Source organism: Priapulus caudatus, unplaced genomic scaffold (genome assembly GCF_000485595.1).
Source record: "Priapulus caudatus unplaced genomic scaffold, Priapulus_caudatus-5.0.1 Scaffold1099, whole genome shotgun sequence".
Classification (NCBI taxonomy): Eukaryota; Metazoa; Priapulida; class Priapulimorpha; order Priapulimorphida; family Priapulidae; genus Priapulus; species Priapulus caudatus.
The window spans coordinates 25,688-43,258 of record NW_014578160.1 but is presented as its reverse complement, the minus strand read 5'-3'; the positions used below and the strand labels follow the sequence as shown (position 1 = coordinate 43,258).

Genomic DNA, 17,571 nt, shown 5'->3' with positions numbered 1-17,571 from the left:
ACCTAAAGCGCTATGTAACCGATGATATTCATTTAGGGCAAGTTTATACCATATATACTGAAACTATATTGTCGTTTATTAAGATGATTACAATCCTTTGTTTTTAATGAATAAAAGTGAAGAAACACCTCGTCTGTCCTGGCTGGAGTAAGTGTTTTGCGCAACTTATAGATCGTGCGCTTTGAGTGCGCCACCGTCGTTGTAATCACACGGTAGTCGTTATGTTTTAAACATTTTTAAAAAAATATTTCTAATGTGATTGAACCATGAAAACTTTTTTATGTTATCGTAATTATTACCTAAATTATGCTGAAATAACCTAGAACGAGAAGTAAAACTCTCTTTAAATTGCCAACGGCGGTGCGCACTGTGCCTCTTGTGTATTTAAGAAGACCCTGACCAGGCGTTAAAAACTGAGCTCTGGTTTTGTCCATGTTATGACCACATTCCTGAAATTGAAAATGTGCTTCAATCAGTTCCATGTGGATATTTAGTTGCATAAAAAGCAGCAGCAGCAAATTCTAAGTGAAATCTGAATAGTAGTTGAGTCATTTACATTTTTTAGGTTATTTAAGATTTTAAGGTAAAGATTATTTCAGCTATATTCTGATTGTTTAGTTTGTTGTGTGAATTTGGACGTGTAAGTGTTTGCTGCCAATTTTAAATAAATACAAATCCAGATTGAGCAGGGGAAAATCTGCCATTTGCATATAACACATCCAAGGCTACACAGTGCACACCCAAACTCTGTTGGTATATCAAGAGTATTATTAGCCAAACATTGTGGGTACAGTTTACATTTAATTTGTTGCCAGTATATTAAAAAAGTAATAAAAAAATCTCTGCTGTATTGATACAGCTGCGGGTCTTGTTACAAACAAAAATGATCTGTAAGGTTGGTATCTGCCGCTATACGCATTTGCCCTGGTGGTCTCATTCTGTCAGCGTTGCCCTGTTATTGCTCCCAGGCGGAGTTATGTAGATCCTTACATTTGAATGTTGAATATACAGGATCTGACGCTACGAGAGTTACCAGCTGTGCACTCGGTTCATTTTTAAATTTCAGTTTTCTACCATTAGTTCTGCCCTGCTCACCTGCTGATACCAGCTACTAGTAGAGTGAGAATGGTTAAGAATTGGTTCACTATCTCATAATACGATTCAGACTTATGCATCTAACAATGACGGAACTATGAAGGAATGGTTAAATGCATAGTATTTGACTGTCCATTTTATGAAAATGTTAAGCTCATTTCCCATCTCAATTTGATCCTATTTTGAAAGAAAAAAGGAAAACCTGTTGTCCTTGGGCAAATTTCTTTGATGATTTTTGATGTGTCTCTGTTACATATCCCATTAAGTGTTTGGCTCTCACTGGTCACTATTTAACCTCGTTTCTCATTTTTGTAAGCACTTGTGGTTATTCCCTACAAGTTTGCCACTATGAAAATTGGTATGGCAAGGAGTAAGTGATTTCAGGGCCAATAAGACATTGATAATTACATTTACTGCAATCTCGCACTGTGGCCCGGTGTTTGAATTCGTAGGTCATTATGGATCAGCCGATCGCTGTTTGTCCCGTTGGGTGTGTGTGGTTTGTTGTATTGCTGCACGAGTGAGCTGATTTTCCAAGGTGTTTGAGACTTGCTAATCCAGACTTGTACTCTAGACTATAGTGTATGTTTACAGTTGCCCAAACGCCAGGGACGTTCGTACACACAATTTGGTTTGACATATCGTAATCATAGAAACCTTTTTAAAGCTTGAGCCTCTTTTGATAGATGTGCAGAGTTTTGGTTTGAATTTTGGTGTGGCGGTGTGCGTGCGTGGGTGATCCCTCTCCGCGTCCCTGCAGGCCGGCCGGCACCCCGCGCGTGTCAGTTGCGTGCGTGCGTGCGTTGTGTCGTGCGTACATGCTGTGCAGTGTTTTGTGTGGACTGTGTGTACTTATTCAGTAAATGTAGCTTGCAGAATCTTAAAATTGTCAGTGTACGAAAGCTGCGATTATCTATTTCAACAAGCCCTCCAGGTCCCATCTAAATCACAGCAAGATCGCGGGGATCACGGATCCCGGAGCAGAGGGTCGCGAAGTCTCGCACACGCACAGCAAAGACAAAGAGTGCTAGCAACATCGCCGGCTAGAAGTAGGTTGCGAAAGAACAGTTAGTTAGTCGTCCACTGCCTACGTCGTGTAGTTTTTTGTTAATCTAATTCATACATTCGTTAATCTGGGATTGTACACAACTTAGCGATGGTTTCTACATGGACAGGAATGTTTCTCAGAGGGATTGTTAAACAGGTTTTTGTCACAAGCTATAGAAATGTAGGATATGCAATGTAGTGTCTATCTCTTGTCCTTTTCACCAGTCTAAATAGTAAAGAATAAATACTTAAGATCCATTTAATGCATATATAATAAACTCTACAAAACAGCTGTAGCTGTTTTTCAACTTGAGTAAACAACTTAAACTAAGTGTTGGAGATTAGACTATGAGACTTACATTACTGAAGTAAACTGACTTATATTTTAGTAAACGTCTTTCTGGAGCTCAGTGAGTGAGTCTGTCACAGGTGTGACGTAGTCATGTTACTGTATCATGACTAGGCCCATAATAAAAAATGATTGTTTGTTTGCCCTCACTCGACGACGCCAAAAAGGGGCCGACTCAAAAATGTTATCCTGACCTTTCCTATTTTTTTTACAATTTGATATCTCTGTACATTTATATAAAATCTGTGGGCCCAATTACATTTTATTAAGAGGCGTAATTAAACGAAGGGTAGAGGCGTTACAACGGTGAAATGGTTGGAACCATTTGTTGCAGTATTAGTCAAATTAAGAACTGCCCATATGTATTTTGACGATTCTTCTGCGTTTATTGATTCAGCTGTCTTACCTTGTAATATAAAACAAACGGCTGGTTCCTACGATGCTCCCTATGTCTGAGATTAATGAGCGTCAAATCTGGTATTTTCGCCGAAAACCGACTCAGTCAGTGTTTACTTGTGACTTCTCTCGCTATTGTGGCAGCTGTATTGCGTTCGGTCGCCCGCGTGTGTAGGCGCCATGGAGCACTGACTCACGCAGTACTACAGAGATTACTATACAAACCACCATACCAAAAAAAACAATACCGCCATCACCAAAACCAATACCACATAAAAACCAAAGCCGCCAAAACACAAAACACCCTCCAAAAAGTATTCACAACATCAACCAGTACCACTATAAACACATACTAACACTCTGTAGAACAGACATAGACGACTCAACCAGGCCATAGTAGCAGAAACAGCAGAACACAAACTATTAATCACCAAGACAAGCACCACCTAGAAACAACCTAATACAACCCATAACAAATTAACGAACACAACCATAACAAATAGCAATCATTAATCACAAGAAACGACTCATTCAAAATAAATTCGGTGGGAGGTGGGCACAGTGGGGGTCGTACACTATGGCAATCAATACACAGGACGTCATTCATTCAGTTAGTCAATCATTGGCGGAAACACGCGATGGTTTTCCCGGAGTTATTCTCAAAGCGAAGAAGCATCGCCCAGTAAACAATTGATCTCGAGTCGCGTTTTCGACGAAAATACCAGATTTTCACGCTTATTATCTCAGGCGTAGGGTGCAATCGTAGGGACATCTCCGGTTTGTTTTATACTTAAAACAGGTAGGACAGCTGAATCAATAATACTGCAAAGAAATCGTCAAAATAAAACCGGGAAGTTTATTATTTGACTAGATACTGCCACATGGTGTTTCAGCATGTTCAGTATTACGCTCTCTTTTTTATACGCTTTGATTTAGTTACAAGCAAAAACAAACATTCAACATTAAAAGGTATCTGCGGCAGCAAAGCACCACCGAGCATGTAGGACACCATGCTGAATCTTGTAAAAGACCCAAAAAAATTCAACTAAAAAAAACAAAAGCTACCTACCTAACCCGAACTGTCAGCCTGGTCGGGTCGAGGGCAAATAACAAAATATTTTTAATTGCTGGCCCTAGCTTTCTACAATGCTTGCATGTCCGTTAAATCACACCTCAGGTCTCGGTTCCACATCGCGATCACGCACCACACGATTCGATACGTCAACGCCGGCAATGAATAACCACACTGAGCGAGACAAAGACGTACAGATCGTAAGGAGGTGAAAGGCATTGAAGTGAGGTCACTCGGGCCGGATACTCCCACGCGGACTTCGGCTCGCCTGGCTGCCATTGGCCAGCACCAACAAGGGTATCACGGGGAACGCAGGGGGATTTTTGCTTGATTCCTGGCCCGGCTAGCACGATCAGTTTGCTTGCACATGTTGCTCTGTGTCGTATCTCAGATGGCGGCAGGGAATCACAAGCTACTGACAGTTTTCTGTATGCTTTCATCAGGGTCTCCAACCGTTCCTCATTTCTGTGGAATCTTCTTTTTTACGATGTCTAGGTTTAATTTGCACTGATTGTTCTCATCTGTTCGCTTGGGACACATTGTTTTTTTTCAGGCATTTTGTATCTGGCATGTCTGTACGGTATAATGGAATAGCCCTAGTCAACAGGCGCTGTCTGCAAGGTGTCGGCGTTAGTTTGTTGCTAATCAGGCAAGGGGTTGTAGGGTTGAGCTTTAGGTTATGTGAGATGTGTTATCAGACATGAGAATATGGTCACAGTTAGTGCCTCAGATTGCAGGAAAGAATGGACTTAAATATTTTCAAATTTTCTGGGGCATGCCCAGACCCCCCTAGCACTGCCATGTCTACGGCACAGCAGGGCCTGCCTTGGCGGAAAGCCAAGGTTACACTTGCGCCCCCATCAATTTCTGAATACGCACTAGTACTGGATTCCACCGTGTTGAAATTTCCGCATTTGGAGCTTACATGGTTTAAGACCCGTGGCTTCATATGCCCTCTTAGGTTCAAGGCTCTCGGTTCGAGATGGAAGAGCAATGATGTTAGCTGTTTGTCAGTTACCAATGCGACTTTCATTTTTTGTTCTTCCTTACTAATATGTATTTATTTATGTTATGATGTTTCGGGAGCACCCAGCGCCAGAGTCGATGGACGCAGATATCAAGCAAATGCTCGCAGCGAGAAGGTGAGGAGGACGGATTGCAGAAGGGCAGTTTGGTTGGTGCTTATCGAGCATGACAACGATGCTGATGCTGCCAGCCACCGTGATGATTCCTCTCTATTTTCACCTGTTACAAAGGTATCTACTCGCTACAAAACACCTGGCACTCGGTGCATTTCATGCAAATGAAGTTGACATCTTGTTTAACGCTGCAAAAAAAACTTGAAAAGGTAACACCTTTTTTGTAATTATGTAAGTAGCATGTGGGCTTCGCAGCTGAGGCAAACATGTGTCATCTAGTTGATTTGATTTTGTGTGAAATAAACTTTGGCATAACGAAAATCACTAAATTGTATATATTAACACAAGAATATCACATGCTTTGTGATTATTTGCTTTCCAGTTTGTTTTGCTTTACGTTCTGTGAGATGATGAATCAGTGGTCTCATAAAGTGGATAATTTTATTCTAGTATAGAAATGTTACATTTTAATTATATATATTTTTAATTAAGTTTGTTTGTAATAATCTGTAATGATTACTTTGTTGCAGGGAAAGGCGTATTCTTCAAGAGACCTGAGCTACCTCGGTGCAGCGTCGCATGCATATTTCAACTGGGCAGGCCAACTGCAGATACATTGGGCTGGAGTTCGTTGCACAGGTGCTGTTGGCATTGTTACCTATGGGCGCATACGTACAGGGACAGCCTTTGCGTCTCGGGCAATCGTTCTCAGCTACCGTCTCAATGGTAAATTGCATGCTGATGTGTTGTGCGTGCATGCATGGTGTGTGTATGTGCGCGTGCATACGTGAGTGTTTAAAAAGTGCAATGCATATAAATTCTCTTTCTTTTAAGTTGGCTGATCCAGCAGAAGAATTTGCCGTAGGTAAAAAACCTTCGTGGTCGTATATCACAACAACATGATCTATGGATTCCGCTTCCATCAAGGCACGAGGGTAGTCATTGCTGCACGTATGTCCTCAAGTATATAATCTAAAGTTGAGTGCTGACTCATGTGGTAAAGGGGTGAAATGAACGAGAATACTTGGGTGTCAGGAACCACTCAGAATTACTTACGCTTGCCGGACCAACTATTCGATGTGAATCTGACGAATATAACTCCTTCAACCCTTGTTGCTTCAAGTACTTCGATAGATACATTTGGAGTCTAACATCTAACGCAACTGTGTCACTTTTGAGTTGTCTTGCGTTTGTGGTCAGCTTCGCCAGGTCTCGTCTTGTGCACAGATTGTACTTAAGTATCGATCTTGCTGCTTCGGTTTCTACCGCAACTACATTGCAGCTGGCTTGTACTGCGAATGGTCTTTCTCACTCTGTCGATGTCCTGTTCATCTGTTTACTGAAAGGGCTCGCCGTGCCGCCAACAATTGCCGTGAACCCATTACGGAAATGCTGGTAGGTGAAGGGACGGGGCGGCTGCTACACGGCATGCGTAAGGAACCTAGTAGAGGTGTGCGAAATGGGGTGTGTTCGGTTCAATCTTAATTGTATTTGGAGATTTTGGAGAATGGGTGGGACTGTGTTATGACAATAATGTCGTCCAACTCCGTCAGAACTGACAGATTTTGTACGCACATTGTAGGTGCCTTATTCATGCTCGATACCAAAAATGCACTTGGCAAAGTGCGATATTTATAGCAATGTCGGTGATCGGTTAGTGAGAGGGAGCTTCCTCTGCGCGTGGTTGTTTGTTTGCCGTTTACTACCAACAAAAACAGACCTATTATTGTCAGTATAACGCAAGGGGCAAGTTACATGACATGGTTCGCACAGTCTTTGAAAGTCCTTGGATTTGAGGGGAGTCGCTTGAAAAGTACCTGAATTTTAAGTAATGTTGATTTTAGCCGGATGTTTGAAAAGTCCTTGAATTTTTTTAGAAGCCTGCCTGTATAAGAAAGACTTTGTACATTTAAAGTTTTAATGTTCTGCAAACCGCAATAAAATTTGTGTATAAATTGAGCTTAAAAAGCCTATAGACAGAATAGACAGTGTTAAATGATGGATCACCAAATACCAGTAAGTCGAGTAAAATCAGTCGCTCAGTAAATCAATTGGTATGTTGTAGAAGTGACAGTGTTCTTAGAAGGGTATTATTAAGTGTGATCCAGGTAAGTTAGAGGGACAGTGATTAAGAATGGGTTATTATTAAATTGAATCCAGGTTTAGTCGTGTGTTGCCCACCGCGTGTGTATTGATTCGATAACATGTCTTGCAGCAGAAATTTTCGGAGTCACTGTTTATGACCATGTGTACTGAGCGTGTTGAAGGTATTGATGTTATTGGGAGTTGAGGGCTTCTGAAAGACACATGGTCCCGTTGTCCATCTGGCTAATCAGGGATGGGTGCACATTTCAGGCAGGGCACATATTTACGATTCTGTCCTCGGGTCACTGAGCTGAACCCTCGCATGCCGCAGACTTGCATCTTGATAAGTTTTTTTGGTGAGCCTTGAGCACCTGGACTCACTTGGTTGCGTGAGTTTACTAGAGCTCTCCTGTTGAAAGCCAATTATACTGCACACACACCACACACACACACACACACAACATACACACGGTGCACGCAGCATCACGACGCACACGTTTAGGAAAGAAGTACTGAACGTTGTCTAAGATGCTGAGGCGAATGTTCAGAAATGACAAAAACAGTCACGTCAGTCGTGTTACTGAGTCACGTGGGAATGCCCTTAACGTGACAAAGAGTAATGTAATAATGACAAGTCTTGATCGCGATGATACTGTAGATTTCCCGCTATTCGCTCTCCCCTCTCGAATCACGTTTAGTTAAGGATTGTTGCAGTAAACATGTGCATGGTCGCAAAGGGGATGTGTAGGGACAATGGCGAGTCCATCTGTGATCCTCTGACGGATGGTGGTCGGGCTGGCCACGTTTCTTTACAGTATTTTTGATGCTCTATTCCATGACAGGTAAAGTACGATGCGTAGCCGCGGACAGTTGCCACTGAGATGCTACATTGTGCGACTTTGGTTTTATCTTCTTTTCACAGGAGGGCTTTCAAGCCTTTCTCATCTGCGCATACCGACGTGTGATTTACAGTCATGGTCAGCACGACTTCTGTGCGGTACCGATCTCCGCTATACGATGTGTGTATAGGCCACCGGCAGTGTTTCGAAATTGCACGTCGGCCGTCGGGCCCGCCGCCGACGTTTCTGATTGCGCGGGCCTACAGCTTCTTGATGAGCCAACAGGCCGCTGATCCGTACAGCTTACTTGGGATCACGAAAATTCGAAAACTGAGAAAAACTGTTACCTGTAGAAATCTGTCATGCATATTAACTCCAGGGGTATTTTTGAAACTAGATTCCGGTGATTATAACAGTGACATAGGGCCGACATGGTAAACAATGCGTTCGCCCACTGCAATCAACTTTAGTTGGCATTCAAGAAGACGTCTGCGTGGGATGTGCGACGCACAGGTTAGCACACGGTTCCTGCATCAGTAGCGAGCGTTGGCATACCTCAAAGAATCGATAGAGAAGTGGGTGGGGAGCTTACTTTTGGCATGTATCGGTTGAACCCTTAGCTTGTGTTTGGCCAGGTTAGGGGCCTCACTGTTCGACTGTGCGCTAGGTTGTGGAGTATATTCACATCCCGCGCGATTTCACGTTTGGATGTAGAGACAATACAAGTATCACTGCCGTCGGATTTTGACACAAACGACTGCAGTATAACGTGTTTTAAGATAATATTAAGAAAGATTTAGATAAGTTAATACTGCATGGGTGAAGATTATACACTACACATAGATGAATAAATCTGCGTCTTCAAGTTTTACCCAGAGCACACATGTCATAATTAAGTCACTGTAGCTCGCAAAGCACGGCGTGGATTTACTTACTAGTCATGCAAACAGCAGTGTACCAGGCCATCGTCGCACTCCACTCGGGGTTCTTACCGTGTCATATGTGTTTTTTAACGCTTGGGAAAAAACTATTATACATTTATACAGGGTGTAGCTAAATACAAAGCTTCCCTACGTAAGAGCTTGTATGTCTACAAAATTACATTTCTTCGGACACACTCCAACACAGGGAATTCCCCGAGTGCCCATCAAAATTTTTACAGTAGTGTAAATTTTACATTAATTTTGTTGCTTTTTCACCAGAAAAGTGGTTGCTAGTTGTAAGCTATTGGAGTACCTTGAACATGGCTCTAGATTGATCTCCAGAGCTTATTAAGTTTCACAGAATTGTTTCTGGCCCCAGACCCCATAGAAGTCCCGATGCTGTACCGACGCTCACCCAGTCGGTGGCTCTCTGCTGTCAAGGGAAAGTTGTAGTTACCCAAGGAGCTAATATAACAAACGAATTGTGGCGGTTTCCTAATTTGAGCCCGGCACGAAGCACTAAATGTCATCGACGAGAGGAAGGAAATAACAGGGATTATGATTATGGGCATTTTGATGAATGACTAATTAAAATAAGAAAGACATTAGATATGCTGTTTCCTCGATTACTGTAATTTGCCCTCCAAATTTGCGGGGCCTACGCTTTGCTGGTGGGCGCCTGCAGCTTAGAAGCTATAGGCCCTGCAGGCCTACAGCTTTTTCTGCTCACTGGCAAACACTGCACCGGGCACCCTTATTTTTTTGCATTTTCAATTCCTTGCCTAGTATTGTGCTGATCTGGGAGAATTATATCTTATTCTAGAGAAATTTAGCAACTTAAGATAGCTTGCATTGTGTGTAGACTCAATCACGTGTTGAACCAGCAATGATAGCAGTGCATGTAGACTCGTGTACGTGTTTAAGCTGTGACGATTGTATTGTGTATAGATGCAAGCCCTTGTTCAAATTGCACTGTGTGTGGAGTTGGCTACATATAATGCCTATGTATAGGCATTATGTACTGTCACAGTGTCACAGGCGAGTGCTAAAACTTGATGGTGTATCGTGTAGTGTAGATGAATGCTAAAACTTAGTGATGGTTGCCTTGCAGGAATCGGTGCTCACGACCTTTGACATCACACAGGAGGGATTCGGTTGGATGCTGGCATTTGGTGACCTGGTCTGGGTGCCATTTGTCTACTCCCTGCAGGCACGCTACCTGCTCGATCACAGGAGCTCTGTGCACGTGCACAACTACGCTCTAGTGGCTATTCTCCTGCTGAACAGTAAGTCCACGTGACATGCTGAGCACCACGAATCCAGCTTGCAGCATCGTTATCGACTGCGTTTTCCTTGTGCACCTGCTGCCAATTTTCACTGTGTTGATAAGAAACATGTTTACGTAATATAAATGTAGAATACACGTCGTGAATGCTGGATGTGTATTGTGTAGTAAGCATGTGAATCAATAAATAGTTGATGTGGTCCGGTGCTCTGACTAGCGGTGTTACATTTTCCGTTCCGTATGTTTTTGCAAACTCAGTGATTGGATTCTGGATTTTCCGACTGGCAAACAAGGAGAAGGACACCTTCCGGAAGAATCCTCACCATCCCAGTATTTCTCGTAAGTTCTTTTTCCCATTAGAGTCATGCTATTTTTCCTGTACTAACGTGTGTAATTGTTTTATTTTGTACGCATATATGTTCCTATAACACGTTTGTCTGACCCTTTATTTGTTTCTGTGATTACGTTAACTTCAAGATCATATAAAACTGGTGGGGAAGCTTGACAGGTTGGTTACCTACTCGAAGATACCTGGATAAAACTAAATGGGCACTGTGGTGCCATCTACAAGGCTACAGGTGGAATTTTTGCAGATGTGTGTTTATACGTATTTGTCGACCTTTCAACAGATCTGAAAAGCATCGCAACACCGTCTGGCAAGCGACTCCTCATCTCTGGTTGGTGGGGATTCGTGAGGAAGCCTAACTACCTGGGAGATCTGCTGATGGCTGTCGCCTGGTCGCTGCCCTGTGGTGAGTACTACTCAACCATCCTGCTTCTTCTGTCAGCATTGTGCCTGTACAGCTTGCCAAAAAAATCTTCAGCTAACTCGTACATAAAAAGGATCCTCGTGGAAATCGCTTCTCCATTAGAAATGATGGAATACAAATATTTACAAGCATCGTCGTTGTAACATTGTCTCAAAAGTCTGACGTGGGTGCTACCAGATACAGTATCCGCTGTGCACTTACCGACGTCTCAACAGTTTCCCATCTCCCACGAGTTGCCACTGTGAGGTCCGTCGCACGATGGCGATTTCCTAAACGAAGCGTTTTTCCCTTTGGAACACAGGATTCCGCCACCTGCCGCCGTGGTTCTACCCGATCTACTTTGCCGTGCTGCTCGTGCACCGCGCAATCCGGGACGAGCACGCGTGCCGACAGAAGTACGGTGACGCGTGGGACCGCTACTGCGAGAAGGTCAAGTACCGAATTGTACCGTACGTGTTTTGAGACTGCTGCATCCGGCACGTCTGAAGTGCCCGCTTGCTTGAGTGCCAATCACTGTCGCACTGGACGGTAAAGCCGACTTTGTGTGGGAGAACTAGTGCACCCGACACGCTCCCAACGCGCGCTCGCGTTTTATTTAGTTATGAAGCACGTTTTAACGAGTTAGAATAGTTCCCGACTTTCACGTGGCCCGCAATCGCTGTTTGCACACGTCTGTTCGATTATCGAGAGCCACACGGGACCTTACAACCGTTATGTATTACAACTGCGTGAGGTAACTGCTGTCCAAATACCTTAGCGAGCAGCCTGTGACTAGCTAATTTGTTTATATGTCGTACCAAAGATGGACAGACTTGTTACAGCCCAAATAGACAACAAGTGAAACAACAACAATATTACCCTCCTAATTCCGTAATTGTTCAACGAGTACTGATTGCGAGAAGAACCGAGGAAGAAGAAAACGTAAAATTACACTAAAGTTTTATATCTCAGCACTACTTTTTTGCACGTAAGCCCCATTTTTAAAAACTGTTTTCGTAAATTCTGTTTATTGTGTAAATAAATGCATGTAAAATGCGTTTTGTATCGATGTTAAAAACGTACTGAACTCATTACGTATAGCAGTACATATTTTTAGAATATTTTCGTCGACGTGTCTGACGTATTTTTTTACAAGCCGTAGTCGTAGGAACCCGTTGTAATGTGTGTTGGCCTAGAGACCGCGTGTTTTGTCATGTTTTTAACTGACGTCTGTCACCATGTGCAATCTGGAAATGTACGATATTAGTAGAGATTAGCCTCATAGCTATGCCGATTATCACACAGCAGTATGAAGAGTTGGTCTTGGACCTGGTAGAGTATGTATCTGGCGGTGAGAGGGTCACAAGGATTTGTCCATTCCTTAATGTCTGTAGATTGGTTATTGAACCCACGTGACTGCGTTTGCAGGAGGTGCAATGGCTTGCGTGTGTGAATGAATGTTCCATTCCCTTTCGACCGCCATTCGCCAAGCAATCGGGTCCACTCCTTAATCACTGACACAAATGCCTATAATTATAAGCGGACTCGATGGCATAATTCTAATCCAGGGTTTGCATAGACGCTCCCCATCCTTCTGTGGCTGCAGTTGTCACGTACCTCTCAAGGCCGATTCATAAAGTAATTAGACATTTTATTATTTCTATTTTAGTTTTTTCTAAAAAGTCATCCACTTGGGCTTAATGGTTTATGATCGAAATTTAATGAGTTTAAATAGCTTCACGGTACAAAAATATTAATTTGAGGATTGGTGTAAAAACGCGATAGAAAGTTTTGGCGTTTACTCAATATAGTGTTCATTTTCTAGCCGATTGCATCTTAATTTAGAGCTATTAATCGTTTAAAATTATTTATGAATCGTTCAGTATTCATTTGCTCACCATTTTCAGCACGTCACCATGTATGTGACTTGTGCAGAAATTATTAAGCATTAGCTTAATATAGCCAGCCAAAGATAGACCGTGTAATAATAAAATACCGTGTAAAACGCCAAATTAAAACCAAAGTCCGTAGTTCTACTTGGTTTTTCCAGTAATTTATTAGTAAAATATAAGTAAGTGGTTTCCTTACACTGCCTTGTCATCCTGTAGTTAATGGCGTCTGTATGAGTTAGTCTAAAGAAAATGGGTATGAATTGTGGTACATCCAATTCGCACCGTGGTCAGGGCCCTGTTGTTATTATTCTGGTGTCATGAGCAGTGTTTTAGCATCTACGCGGCTTTCGTTGCATTTTATTATAGTTGCATGTTTAACTTCTACTCGTCTATATTCCTAATTTTAAGTTAAAATTCCTGTTAAAATTTATAGAGGTAGATGTCGCGCATGTTTATCGTAAAAACAGGAATGTGGTTTAGACAGGTTGAAAAACGCCGAACACTCGTTAGTTTCTTCTTGACGGGTTGGTGTTGGATACCCTATAAAATACCTATATATTATACCTATATTATTTTAGCCTAGTATTATGTCTAGTAGCAACTATTTTTGTGCGCATTTGTAAATACTTGTCACACATGTTTGCTACATATATGTATTTGCACATTAGTTTTACATTTTTATCATCAACGTCGTCATGGCGCTCTAATGGAACCACAGTGTTTGTCACGTCATTTCGGTCTTCATCGCTTTTCTTCGTTAGTGACGTTAGAGGCACCATATTCGAAAAGAGGCAGGGTTCCACCTGCGTTTGTAGGTAGTTCAATAACAGGGTTCTAGCGGGTCCTCGAAAATTTTGGAGTATTAAAATGATTATTTTCCAAGTCTGAAATGTCCTGGAAAATAGGGTGTAACCCTGGAAGGGACTCAAAGATTGGTTGTCATTGCGTTTGGTCATACAACGTCCTTGAAATTGAGAACGTATTTATATTTTCTGAGCCGCAATAATATTCGGTTCATGAAAGATTTTGTTCACCAATCGCTGGTTGGGTGATACGAGGCACAAATATAGTATTCGGCTAAAATTGTTATTCTTGGTCTTGGGCGTTTTAAGTCCTGGAAACTCCCTCAAGAATTTATCGAAAATGGTTTGCTTTAGGTGTGCGAACTGTAAGTAAGGTAGTGTAGACTGTAGATATTCTGATATTATTTCTGTCAGCCGTAGCAATGTTTTATTTAATGTGTTGCCGGTGTGCGAATAACTTTTCGTGTTAAAATGTTGCGCTGTTTGCGTTAGCGTCGTGTTTTACCAGTTCACCCTTTCATGAAGTTAGATCATCTGTTCTGTAATATGTTGGTGTCTCGCCGCTTGAAAATAACGGGCACGAGTGTTGAACTAGTGTATGTTCTGTACGCAAAGATAGATGTCAAACTTTTAGATGCACCATTGCTATTGAATGTAGCTAAAATATACAGTCTTTCGGAAGTATGTGCGTATGCAGGCAGACTATTTTTAGTGTAAATTATTCACGTACACATGTATCAGTCAGTGTTCAGCGAATATATTTTTTCATATACGAAGATATCACTAGATTTATAAGAGCGACAGCAGCATTGTAATTTTCTGTAATGGATTCCAGTAGAGGCACAATAAAATGAATATCTTAATACACAGCTGGTTTCCCTAGTTTCTTTGACGTATCGTGAATCCCAATATTTGTCTTTTCTATAGATTTTTATAGTCGCAATAATAGTGTTTCCTTTAGTGAGTTGAAGTTGATTATACTAGCGTAACCAAGATATAGGGCATAGCCGCCTATTTCGGAGAACTCGCATGAAACCTCTATACTAGAGCCACCTAGTGGTCGCACACGACGCTCGTTGCGGCGAGTTTACTACTCGTGAATGAACAGGTTGGCGATCTTGACGTCTCCGTAGATGAAGATCACATCAACATGCTTCATTCGCACATTGTGGGAGAAGTTGGCGATGTGGCCGTTATTAACGGAAATCTGAAATCGTCAAGATTTTGAGTGTTTATTCGCCGTGGTGCACTGTATGGCTTACTTTCATAGCTGAACTATAATGCTCTTTAGACATCATGAAATGGGGCTGTATCGGGGGCCTATTATTCTCTTCTGATTTACACCCTTGTGCTAGAATTTTTATTGCCTATCGCATACGTCCACGCGCACGCATATAACACCCGGGCACACGCGCTCGCACACCTACCTTGTATCCGTCGTCGGTGACAAGGCATGCCAGATCGAACTTCGTTCCCTTCTCAAACACCATGAATCCGCGCTCCTCGTCGCCCCAGTCTCCTCTCTGATGCACAGCACAAGAGCCGATATTAGCAAAATAATCAAGAATGCTAATTGCGATCATCATTAATATTATCCATTATCCATTCATTTTATCTAAATAATATTAAATCAATTAATTAAATGTTTATAATGGCAAAAAATAGCAAGCAGTAGATAGTGTTTTGTCATTAGTATAATCCTGCGAGCTTTAAGCGTTGGAACGTTCATTTATTCTATATTAACTGAACGAGTTGGTGAAAGAAGAGTTGGGTACGTGAAGCAGAATAAATCATGGCGACGAGAACACTAGTGATACCCGCGGAATATACAATCAAGCGCACATAATTTATACTAAAACGTATGTGCTTTTGATGTAATGGTTCTGTCGTAGGTTTTCTGGCAAATATTCGCGATTCTGAAACTGACGTCTGTCGCCGTGTTTTCGTAGCAGCTAGTTATCACGTGACCTATACCTTTCTGCTGTTCATGATGATGGCGTCTTCATCCCAGCGGCATGCGAACGACAGACCGATGTCCTCAACCGGCTCACCCGCATCCTTGCTACCTATATCAGTCTGAAGGCGGAACAGCCATCTGTGCCAAGTTTTCAATAATTACGTGTTGTAAATAACATTGCCATTTGAGGGCTCGAAACATCGTGGTTGTGGTCGTAGTTTTTTGTTGTTGTTTCTGCTGCTGTTAATGTTATTGTTGTTGTTGTTGTTGTTTTGCCTTCTTTGTATTCCTACTTTTATTCTTTTTATTATTTACTGCCACGTACGGTTTCACGTTGTTTGCATTTTGAAATTTGCTCACTTATCGTTGCCCTCATCCGTCGGTGTTCCCACGAGTTGGATCAGTGTTCCTGGCTTCAATCCACCAGGGATGTTCGCGTGGTAGGGAGTTTTCTGCAACGGGTGAACATCAAGAGGTGAGCATTATATCAGGAGTGAATAATAATAGATTATGATTATGATTATGATTATTATAGACTGTTATTATTCACTCCTGATCATATTACACGACAACTAGTTGCTCCGAGTTAAGTTTCACGACGTCCAAATGCAGAAATGCGTTTTCGTTCCTTCGAATTTGGAAAAAGCGAGCGATGAGATAGAGACGTGGTGCGTGCACACTTACGATGCCGGTAACACTGGCCCTGGAGCCCGTGGAGAAGTCCGATCTTGTCTCACTGAAGTATTCTTCCGGGAGAGACTGCAATCAATAATGATAAATCTTTTTAGAGTGGTATATTATAATCCCTCGATTTCTCTCTCTCTCTCTCTCTCTCTCTCTCTCTCTCTCTCTCTCTCTCTCTCTCTCTCTCTCTCTCTTCTCCTTTCCTCGCCCATGTCTCCCGCCTCCCTCGCTCCGTCCCTCCCCCTCTGTCTTTTCCCATCTCCATCTCTATCCATTTCTCACTCTCGCTCTCTCTCTCAATCTTCCTATTACCCCTTCTTACCTTCTCTCCCCTTTCTTTCCCTCCTCCCCGTCTGTCCTTTCCCATTGCCACCTCTATCCATTTCTTACTCTCGCTCTTTGCATCTTCCTATTTCCCCCTTCCTCCCTTCTTTCCCCCTTTCTCTCCCTCGCGCTCTCTCTCTCTCTCTCTTTCTCTCTCTCTCTCTCTCTCTCTCTCTCTCTCTCTCTTTCAGACACACACAATCTCTCTCTGTCGCTTACCGATCTGCCCTCGACGCTGATGTTTGTTACTTGAACGTCGTTGACCCTGATGTGCGTCGCTGAAGAGATGTCTTCACGGTGGTCAAAGTTGCAGTAGACGTCTCCGTCAAAGGCAATCTGTTCCGAAGAAACGCCGTGATGTTCGGTCATTGTCGGATAACCGTTACGTATAATATAATAAATTTACGTAATGACACTCACACGCGCACAGACACTCGTGCACACGCACGCACGAACGCGCGCGCACACACACACACACACACACGGCAAACACGGCGCACACACACACACACACACACACACACACACACACACACACACACACACACACACACACACACACACACACACACACACACACACACACACACACACACACAGCTGTTCACCATCATGCTGCGTGCGCGCAGTGCACATATTGGCAATACTCGTGGGAGTGCGCATGAATTAAGAATTGTCGCATTCTAGTGCAACATATGCGCCCGGCTGTGTATACTTTGTATCCATCCTCGAGGACACGAATCTGGGCGTCGAATGAATCTCCAGGCTTGAATGGGCAGGGGTCGCAGCTGTCTTCATCTCCCCATTCACCATTGTTGCTGTTCCTTATCACCCGGTCCTCGTCAGAACGAATTCCGATAGTAAGAAGTATGACGTCACCGCCGTAGATACGTATCCACCACCTGGGAATGTCATAGACCCAGCGAAATAAT

General features: G+C 42.7%; 2 protein-coding genes across 2 annotated transcripts in view; one reads left to right on the top strand and one right to left on the bottom strand.

Annotated features, from left to right (window-relative positions):
* LOC106815364 (delta(14)-sterol reductase-like) overlaps positions 1-14,539 on the top strand; it is a 48,883-nt gene extending 34,344 nt beyond the window's left edge. Inside the window, exons 10-13 of the mRNA XM_014819816.1 lie at positions 10,057-10,231; positions 10,489-10,569; positions 10,860-10,982; positions 11,302-14,539. Of these exons, the coding sequence (XP_014675302.1) occupies positions 10,057-10,231; positions 10,489-10,569; positions 10,860-10,982; positions 11,302-11,462 (540 nt within the window). The 3' untranslated portion in view covers positions 11,463-14,539. The remainder of the gene's footprint in view (positions 1-10,056; positions 10,232-10,488; positions 10,570-10,859; positions 10,983-11,301) is intronic.
* Positions 14,416-17,571, bottom strand: part of LOC106815365 (32 kDa beta-galactoside-binding lectin-like) — a 9,377-nt gene continuing 6,221 nt past the window's right edge. Inside the window, exons 3-9 of the mRNA XM_014819817.1 lie at positions 17,355-17,541; positions 16,859-16,975; positions 16,316-16,390; positions 15,992-16,083; positions 15,649-15,769; positions 15,102-15,197; positions 14,416-14,881 (exon numbers count right to left, since the gene is read on the bottom strand). Of these exons, the coding sequence (XP_014675303.1) occupies positions 14,765-14,881; positions 15,102-15,197; positions 15,649-15,769; positions 15,992-16,083; positions 16,316-16,390; positions 16,859-16,975; positions 17,355-17,541 (805 nt within the window). The 3' untranslated portion in view covers positions 14,416-14,764. The remainder of the gene's footprint in view (positions 14,882-15,101; positions 15,198-15,648; positions 15,770-15,991; positions 16,084-16,315; positions 16,391-16,858; positions 16,976-17,354; positions 17,542-17,571) is intronic.